The following is a 9,190-nucleotide window of genomic DNA, read 5'->3' on the forward strand; positions in this document are numbered from 1 at the left end:
CATTGGGCTCCAGAGTTTGAGCATCCAGAGTCTGACATCCAGCTACCTCTTAACAGACCTCCTAATGATTCCCTTTATACATTCTTTATGAACTCGTATTATCATGAACTCCCCCCACTTTATGTACCAGTTTCTACACCGTCTCACAAATCTCTGATTTCGTTTACAAAACAATCTTTTTTTTAAACAATATTTAGAAATTCTTTATGAATTGCTTTAAAAAGCTATGTGCATATATTTAAGACATTTAAGATTTGCTGTGCGTTTAGAAACAAAAAACCCTACACAAACCTTTATGAATGCTATACAAATTATGTATGGATATCTAAATGTTAACAAACCCCTTTGTGAACACTTCATTAATGTATTATTTTATGAACGTACTAAATACTTCATAAACGTACTTTTATGAATCCCCTCATAAACAGATGATGGACCCTTTTTAATCCCAAACTGAGTGCTGGTGGTAATCAGCTAATATATAGGAACATGCAGTATATTCCAGGCCTGGGTTAAAACCTTTCCCACTCATATGCCAAGCTATAGCACAAAATTCAAACTCCAATTTGCATTTGCATTTCATATACTAGTATTTTTTATAAACAGATTAGCATACAATGCTTTTGAACTCAATATAAATCTCGCAATAAGTACATTTCTATCTGCTGTGTGGCTCAGACTAAACTAACCACAGCCATTTGAACAAAGGCAACTGCATAATCTGCAAGGTAACAAGACGTAGGCCGCCCTGAGGTACCTACTTACAGTCTGTTTTTTGACATCAACAGTCAACTATCATTGCTTGCAACCTTTCCGAAAATGTTTGCTCTGTGAGAGCTGCTCTGGTCAACTGCAAGTGCTATTATTGTAAAGAGTAAACATCTTACAGCAACTACAGATCAGACACAAACGAGTAGGCCACAAATCTTGGTTGCAGCTCCAAACTACCTCTGGAAGCAACATTAGCACAAGAAGCTTATTCTTATGATCGTCACAGACTGGGTTACCGTGGCAACCACTGTGGCTGAGGAGCTGCACACAAGGCCAAGATCCCAACGTAAAATGCCATCTGTTAGATGGAGGGGTGTTAACCAGTGAATTTCAGTCCAGGGGACACAGTATAACAACATATAGGTTCTATTACCTTCTGCCCCAAAACACCTGATCCAGCTATACACGATGGGGCAAGAACCTTGAACTGCAGAAGGTCCTCAAGACTGGAGCCGAAAACCACTGCTGTGAGGCACACCACAGCCAAACCCCAGAAAAGTGTAATCACCTCCATCACTGGATGGTTTCCAAGTACTCCTTGACTCAACATATCTGATTCCTGATTCAAGCCTTCATGAGCTGGATTCAGGTCAGGTGCATCTGTAAAAACTTGAATCTATACATTTATGACATTTATCTCAATATACCACACATATGAATTCCATTAATTTCGTTTAATTATTACAATATATCTTCAGGACCATCTCATTTAGTTATTATAGTACAGACAGCAATGCTTGGACATATATCAGCGCATTTTATATTTAGTGATATTTACAGCTCTAGTTAAAGGGTTCGTCTGACGAGTTGCACACTTTCGGATCAGTTAGTGATACACACTGAGAAAACGCTCCTCTTTCACAATGCACTGCTGCAGGTGAGAAAGCACATCACCAGACAGGAACAGGTAGGCCTCACAGAGACTGATATGACTGCCGAGGAGAAATAATCCTTAAACAGTAAACAAATTACAATAAAACAAACAAACAAACAAACAAACAAACAAAAAAAAAAAAACAGGGAAGAGGAGATGAACTTGAACGAAACAAAGCATTCAGGTTGGGATTATACCAAGGCAGTGAACATAACTTTACAGAAACAATGATAAGTAGTTTGAATGATACCATTAAAATATGACTGAAAAGAGATGTTGGGGTTGGGGGGGTTTGACACTGCATACTTGTGGGTTTTCAGTCACTACACAAGCCATATACAAACATTCAATAACAAAGGCTCAATGGAAAGGACTTGGCAACCCTTTCCATTTTTAGGAGATCAAATCCTGGTGTAATAAGCATCCTGACAATGACAGTATTCCCTTTCCCTTTAAAAGGAAACGTCACTTTGAACAATGAGCATCATAAACCCAAGGCCTCACATTCATACACCTGTACAACATCTCAAATGATACACATGATACACAGAATCCACTGATGAAATGCAAGCAGTGGAATAATGTTGGTGCATGGTGTATATGCACGAGTTCCCACTTTTGAGACCTGATATCCTAAAACATTTGGGTACAACTTCTAATGTAAAAGTACTTTTGTTGGCTTCTTAGGAACAAACAAAAAGTGATGCAACAGAAAACAAAATCACACACACACACTTGTTTATGGTTATGCTACCCGTACATCTCAAACATCGACCGCAAAATGCAGACTGATAAGGACATTCAAATATAAAAATATATTGCTCTTCATCTCCAGACAAGCCTATCCTGTGGCTTTCGGTCATTTTAATAAGAGGCAAAGCGTTTCCACACTGACAACCACAGCCACAGAGCAGGAGAGACCTGAGAGAAATGATTTTAGGTTTACCAAGACACTGAGAGAAAAGAAAGAAGGTGAAAGCATCAGAAAGAGAGCGAGACAGAAAGCAAAATGTGTCTGCATAATGTAGTACTCATCTGCCGTACATGGATTAAATCATGCAGTAAAATATTTAGAAAAACAATATTTCAGCAAGTCGGTTAAAACAAAACAAAAAAAAGAACAACATCTGCAAACAGCGAAATATCAAGTGAGCACAACACTGCTTGAGCGTGCTGAAGTACTCTAAATGTGTGTTCAAGGGAGTGAGATAACATAGTGAGTCTTTACAGGCTTTCTACTGCAGTGCGTCCTAGTCTGTATAGTCTGCCAGCGACATCCTGTGACAGGGCACACTCTCAGGCCACTTAGTCCAAGGAGGAGGGAAAAAAAAATTTAAAATACAAACGTCGCAATCTCTAGCTACAGTGGCCCATAGTAACAGGAGAAACTGTGATACGCTGAGGGTGAGGGCTTGGTGTGGTCAGGTCATAGTGATAATTGTTCCCATTTGCCACATACGAAGGGCATTTACAAACACACTGTGACTAACAGTTTCTGAGGGAAGAGATCTGACACTGGACTCCTTTAACAAGCCCACCTCCTCGAGACAGATGCCCAGTCCTCACAGGCTGAAGTCATCATCTGGAGGTGGGCTGCGACTGGGACGGCACATCTGGACTGCTCCACTGGCCAGAGCCCATTCCGGCTAAAACGGCCACGGCCTCTGCCGCCCTCACGCTCAATCCATTCACGGATACTGGAGCTGGAACAGAGACTGGCAACACCAGCGCTGACACTGCGCTCTCATCCACACCTGCGGCTGGGGGGTGGGAAGAGAGAGAGAGAGAGAGAAAGAGATAATGTTTTATACTTATTTAGGCAGACGATATAGAACGATTACGGGAACACAGTGAAGGGATAAATCACTGATGGATGAAGTTGAATTAATATATAACTATACGTTCAAGTCATTGGAGTGGTAGTATTAACTGGTAGATAAATAAATGGATAGATTACCTAGGTAAGCTTTTTTCTGCATGGCAGTGACAGGGCAGTCCTTGTGAGCCAGCAGCAATTCTTTCAAACGCGTCACCTCTCCTCTTAACAGAGACACTTCATTCTGTTGTGTGCACACACAAACATTTGGTAAAATACACAGTGTGTGTGTGTGTGTGGGGGGGCTTTGTATCAAAGTCTCTACGTATCTCGGAGTCTCACCGTGAGTGTGACGTTAGTTGTGGCGAGCTCCTCTGCACGCTTCTCTAGGGCATTGACCCACACTTTGCGTTTTTGCCGGCAGCGGTAGGCAGCAGCTCTGTTCCTCTCCAGGAAGCGGCGTCTACGCTCATCAGGCTCAGCCTCTGCCCCCCGACGTCTACGTCCACCTCTGGGTGGCGCTGGCGACACCTAAAGAGAGAGTAATGAGTCATAACACTAACCAGTAACAACATTTACCTGCAGTTCCCTCTACAAGGCTTGGAACAATGAAAACCTTTTTTGCTTCTATTTTCATTGTAACTGTGCTGCACGGTTTTTACCCCTTTACACACAAGTTCTGGCTGTGCACTCAGAACACTATGGTGAATCAGCAGAATAGGCATATAGGCAAGCTCACTGCGTGTGTGTGTGTGTGTGCTTTTTTTGTTAATTTATTTAATAACTTACTAACCAGAACTGACTACTACTACTACTATTTTTAAATTAACATTTAAGTTAACAGTGTGCCAACAGCATAGCATTGAGCTGAAATATTAATCAGTGTTAAATTCTGGTACCTGTAACTCCTGCACCACTTATAGTGAAGCAGGGGGAAAAAATAAAGCCAACTTTACCCTTGTGGGTGTACCCATGTTTGATTGCAGTTATAAATGAGTACACTCTGAATTTCAGAAAAGGCAGAAAGATTATACTGAGATTTGTGTGACGTGATTCGTAAATTACCAGAAGCAAAGTCTGCAAAGCGGAAAATTCAAAGACATCATGGGAGCCTATTTTCAGCAAGCTTCCTTAAAACACATGAAGCATAAACAAGCAGGGCAGCTGCACGCTGCCTATAGAAGAGGCAAACATACTTCAGTGATCACAGATAGCAGGTGTTGGTGCATTTTTGCTGTTTATGGGTCACAATTAATGCTGTACGAAGGCAAATGTGAATACATTTAGGCAACAGTGGGAGCACATTTGCATATCTATGTTCCTTGGACTGAACTGCTGACCTGTGGTTGAGCGGGTGAAGGTGTCTCGTTAGGTTCCGTTTTCTGAGCTGGCATTGGTCCACTAACACTCTGTGGCGACAGTGCTGCCTTGAGCCTCTAGAGGGAGACAAAACACAAACATTGGTGAAGAACACACCCACACATACAAACACTTGAATAAGCAGTACACCTTGTGCAATTATTTAAACCAATGTGTTCATTTAAAAGGTGTCTTAAAAAGCGGTCGTCTGCATTTTAGCTAGCCTGTCTGTGTGTGTGCATGCATGTGTTGTTCTCACCATCTTGGCATCATTATGCGAGCTGTATCCAGATGGAGAGGAGGAGCCACTGCTGCTTCCACCAATAGGAGGGCCTGGAATCCCAGGGATGTTGGGTACTGTATTTGATGACCTGGCCAACTACACATACACCTAAACTTACACAGATACCAAGCAAGCACACAAACCAAAATATGAATAGGCAGTTTTTGCATCTCTTACCGATATGACTGATGTTTGTCCAGGACTTGGAAGTAGGGGAACAGTCTGACCATTTGGAAGTTGCATCATTACAGGAAAGGAACCAGAAGGAGAGCTGCAGAAAGAGAGAGGGAGAGAGATAGAAACTCACATGCTTTGAAGATTCATTAAGCACTTTTACCTGTAGTTAATTAAATAAATGTATTAAAAAGTTGAAAAACACATCTTATTTCCAAATCTTATTAAAGGCATCACTGAAGAAAAAGACTATCAAGATATTCTGGGAAACGTGTCACTCTTTATTCCAAATAATGTTAATATTATCCCACTAATAATATGTTTACCACTCATCTCATTATCACTATGTCACAGTCCAACGTTCTGCAGAGAACAAATTAAATATTACACTCCCAAGCCCTCGCAGGTTCAACACCTCCCTTGAGAAGAAGTTTGCTAAAAATGTTGTATGAGCTGTACCTGAGTCTGTTGGAGGGAGGGGTCCTTGTAATGACGGAAGTAGGCGAGGGTTGAGTTGGGTTCATAGAGTCGTATCCTAGGTGAAGAGGGAGAGACCCTGGTCTCATTATCGTTGGTGTCGGCGCAGAGCTTGCTGTTGTCCGTGGAGGTATATCCTGTCCAAAACCAAGTTGTACATCATTCAGTTAAAAGTAAATGTATCTTTATCTACTTTAATATCCTTCAATTGTGTGCAGCTGTAGTCAGAGAGATGTAATTGTAACTGTTAAGACAATCAAAATATAACCTAATGATACTAAAAAACTTGTATCGTTTAGTGTACAAATACTACTTAATAACATATTTGCTACACAGTTCACAATCTTTTTTTTTCTTTTTTTTTTTAAATAAGCGAACAATGATCAATTATGACTTCTTTTGGGGGTTAGAAGGTCCGTCTTTAAAAAAAAAAAAACAAACAAACAAAAAAAAATACATTGTTGCAAATCTACGCGCAATTTGTGGCCAACAGCAAACCCCACTAGCACCACAACCCTTTACTTCAAAGTGCCACCTCTCAAACAGCTACACCCTTCTGCCCAATTTAACTCAGGACAATGAAACTTCAGATATCAGGTTCCTGCTAATGACCACTTTTATTCTTTGGGTTTAATACAACACCTAAATTATCTGCCATATTAAAACATCTGAAAACACTTGCATATTGCTTCCTCCTGAAACACAACACAGCAATGATTATTATTAGACGGTGAAGTCAGGGTGGGAACTTAACACCTGCCACCTGTTAGATGTTTGTTAAATGTTTCCAAGCGAAGCTCACAAGTGGCAGGTTTGTTTAGCACCCATGTTCAGGAGAGTTGTCATGTTGATGTGTAATGGGTTTTCTGTATATCACAGCTCTTTAAGGGACCATGTGAACACGTAAGAACCTTGCTGTTGATGCAGCCTAAATGTTTTAACGTCATTTAATATTTTTGTGGAAAACAGATGACGCACTGATTATATTTCATATTTCACATTTTTCTTTTAAAGGTTTTACCACATCTCTAGTAATATGTGTTTTATAAATACAAACATTTGTCCATATTTTGATATTCTTAACCATTCAGCCTAACCTTGCTCTTCCTCAAGGCAACAGGCTCTTTCGTCATAGTCACTGAGTCTTTGCTGTCCGTCATACTGGAAGTAGATGAGGGGCTGTCAGGAGGGGAGGAGTCGATCTCCAGCGGTCCATCCCTGTCCATCTCAGAGGGAATCTGCAGAGCAGAAAGCTATGAAGACAGAAAAATCCACCGGTAAAATTACTGAATCAAAATGTATGATCAAATATTGTATTCAGATCATAAGGAGGTCCACCATGGTGTGTCAGTAGAAAGAGGGGGGAAAATATCATATTGTAATAAATTGTATCAACATGATGCACAATAGGCTTTCCCGAGCATATTCAAAGTGTGTAATTATCCCTGCTTAATGGTATTAAGTACAGAAAGTGTTGAATTACCACATTTTTTTAAATTACTGCACTAAGCATGAGAAAGTATTTGAAAATCAGTTTTTGTGCAATTTATGTCTTTTGTCAACAAACCAAAATATCACAATATTGTGATAATATTTTTACCATATCGGCCAACCCTACAACGAACTATGCCCTCCCTGTGTTTTGTAAGTCTTCCTATGTCTCACCGTAGTACTTGTCTTGGCTCTCCTCTCCTCCTCCTCCTGCTGCGTTTTGCGGAGTTCCTGTTCAAAGGAGCCATCAAGCTCACTGAACAAACCCACTTCCTCACAGTTTTTCAGAAAACGGGTGGGAGTGGGTGTCTGATCTGTACCAAACACAAACACAATCAGTACCAGTAACGCCTCTACTGCTCTACACTGCTGATGAAGCAGTCACTGAGTGCCAGAATTCCAGTCAGTAAACAGTGTAATGTAACATAAACTGATGTGAAAGTCACATTAAAAGAGGTCTTCACAGACTACAAACTATATAGAAAAAAAAAATCAATGCAATGTCAGCCTAACCTGCAATTATAACCGTGTCAGTTCTTGTCTGTCCAAACTTCAGGGTCATCTCGTGCTTGTGTTTATGTACAGCCAGGTGATCTTCATTGGTAAATCGCTAATGCAGAAAAGCATGATATCCAATTAAATTTCCATAGCAATATCACTGCTACCTATAGCAATATCATATGTTTTTTTTAATGAAATGGGTACACTAGTTATAGAGTTTATACTACCTGTCTATTATGATGGCTCATGCAGAAAATAATTATGATTATAACTGGTTCTGATTGGTCACTGAATTGGTGGAACACTCCCAAGAGCTTCAGGACACTTCTTTCAAACAAAATAAACGTGCAGACACAGATAAGAAGGCAGCTGAGGACTCGGGTAGCTCTTACCTGTCCACATCCTGGGGCAGAGCACACGAAAGGTCGATCGTCCCCCATTTTTCCTCAAATAGCTCCTGTGTCACTTCTACAACACCATCCAGAAAACGAACAGTTACAGTATCGCCACAACAACCCAGGACTTGAGGAATAGTGATGCACTCCAGCGAAATGTCTCTAAAATAGCTACACATAATGAGAAACACCTTCAGAACAGAGGATGATCGTTTCAGATGTGGACTAGATGTTGATGAAATAAGTTTCGTAGGCCTTCAGACACAGTATTGATCTAAAAAGCAGAGGCGGCCACATGGTCAGAGGAGCTGTGTGGCGATTTTAGATCATATATGTGCGCACATCGCATTTCCGCTCGAGCCTGTACAGTAAGATGCTAACTGTGTCGTACTAACATTAGGAGGAGGAAAGGGATGAATTAGCCAATATGCTAACATATGATATCTTTAAAAATGGACCCGTTTGATTAAATATAACAACGCCTTCCTGGATTAAAAGAATATAAGCTCTTGGTTTGAGGTCGAGTTTATATCGAGGGAGAGGGTGCTGAGAGATAACGACATTTGTTAGCTAACGTTAGCAAGATGTTCTACACAGCGAGGGAATCAACATGACAGGCAGCCTGGCAGTTTGAGTACTACTACAGACAATCTGCCACGACGTAAATTAGCCAGAAAGTAGATAAGGGGCGGATTTAGTGCGGCGAGAAGAGTTTTATGAGTAGATATCCAGGACATAAACAGCGCCTGTCTGACGCTAACTAGCTGCTGCTGCTTACAGTGTTGGCTTCTGCTCCGCTGAGCTAACGGGCTAATGCTAGCTAACACACTGCTGCCGTTTGTGCTGACGCTCGGGATTTTCGCGAAACCTCGGATGTGGGGAAAAGCTCTTGAGAGACTGTATGTTAAAACGCTGCTGAGCACGGCAGCTGTTACCCCGCGCAAGTGGTGGTGTTTGCTAGCTAACTCACCCCGCCGCTCCTCCCTCTCTGCGACTCTCTCTCTCCCTCTCCGCTGCCGCCGCTGCTTTCACTGCTCCTTCATCCACTA

General features: G+C 41.3%; 1 protein-coding gene across 2 annotated transcripts; it reads right to left on the bottom strand.

Moving 5' to 3' along the window:
- Positions 1 to 1,430: 1,430 nt before the first annotated feature.
- Positions 1,431 to 9,190, bottom strand: atf7b (activating transcription factor 7b). 2 transcript variants are annotated; one of them, XM_072684462.1, is made up of 12 exons: positions 9,112 to 9,190; positions 8,139 to 8,214; positions 7,759 to 7,855; positions 7,420 to 7,559; positions 6,852 to 6,992; positions 5,737 to 5,891; positions 5,281 to 5,374; positions 5,080 to 5,199; positions 4,802 to 4,897; positions 3,804 to 3,992; positions 3,603 to 3,705; positions 1,431 to 3,405 (listed from the first exon to the last, which is right to left on the bottom strand). In XM_072684462.1, exons 2-12 carry the CDS (start codon positions 8,184 to 8,186, stop codon positions 3,224 to 3,226), a joined length of 1,365 nt encoding a protein of 454 aa, XP_072540563.1. In that variant the 5' UTR covers positions 8,187 to 8,214; positions 9,112 to 9,190; the 3' UTR covers positions 1,431 to 3,223. The 2 variants fall into 2 exon arrangements, with proteins under 2 accessions (XP_072540563.1, XP_072540562.1); XM_072684461.1 differs by having other exon boundaries at positions 6,852 to 7,007.

Source organism: Salminus brasiliensis, chromosome 7, assembly GCF_030463535.1.
Source record: "Salminus brasiliensis chromosome 7, fSalBra1.hap2, whole genome shotgun sequence".
NCBI classification, from domain to species: domain Eukaryota; kingdom Metazoa; phylum Chordata; class Actinopteri; order Characiformes; family Bryconidae; genus Salminus; species Salminus brasiliensis.

What these genes read in the sequence shown, in the direction of transcription:
- atf7b (XM_072684461.1), bottom strand. Translation starts at nt 8,186, where the DNA reads ATGGGGGACGATCGACCTTTCGTGTGCTCTGCCCCAGGATGTGGACAG. An exon ending in TGACACGGTTATAATTGCAG is followed by an intron (nt 7,560 to 7,758) that starts GTTAGGCTGACA and finishes TGTTTGGTACAG; the next exon opens with ATCAGACACCCACTCCCACC. An exon ending in TTGCCTTGAGGAAGAGCAAG is followed by an intron (nt 5,892 to 6,851) that starts GTTAGGCTGAAT and finishes GGTTTTGGACAG; the next exon opens with GATATACCTCCACGGACAAC.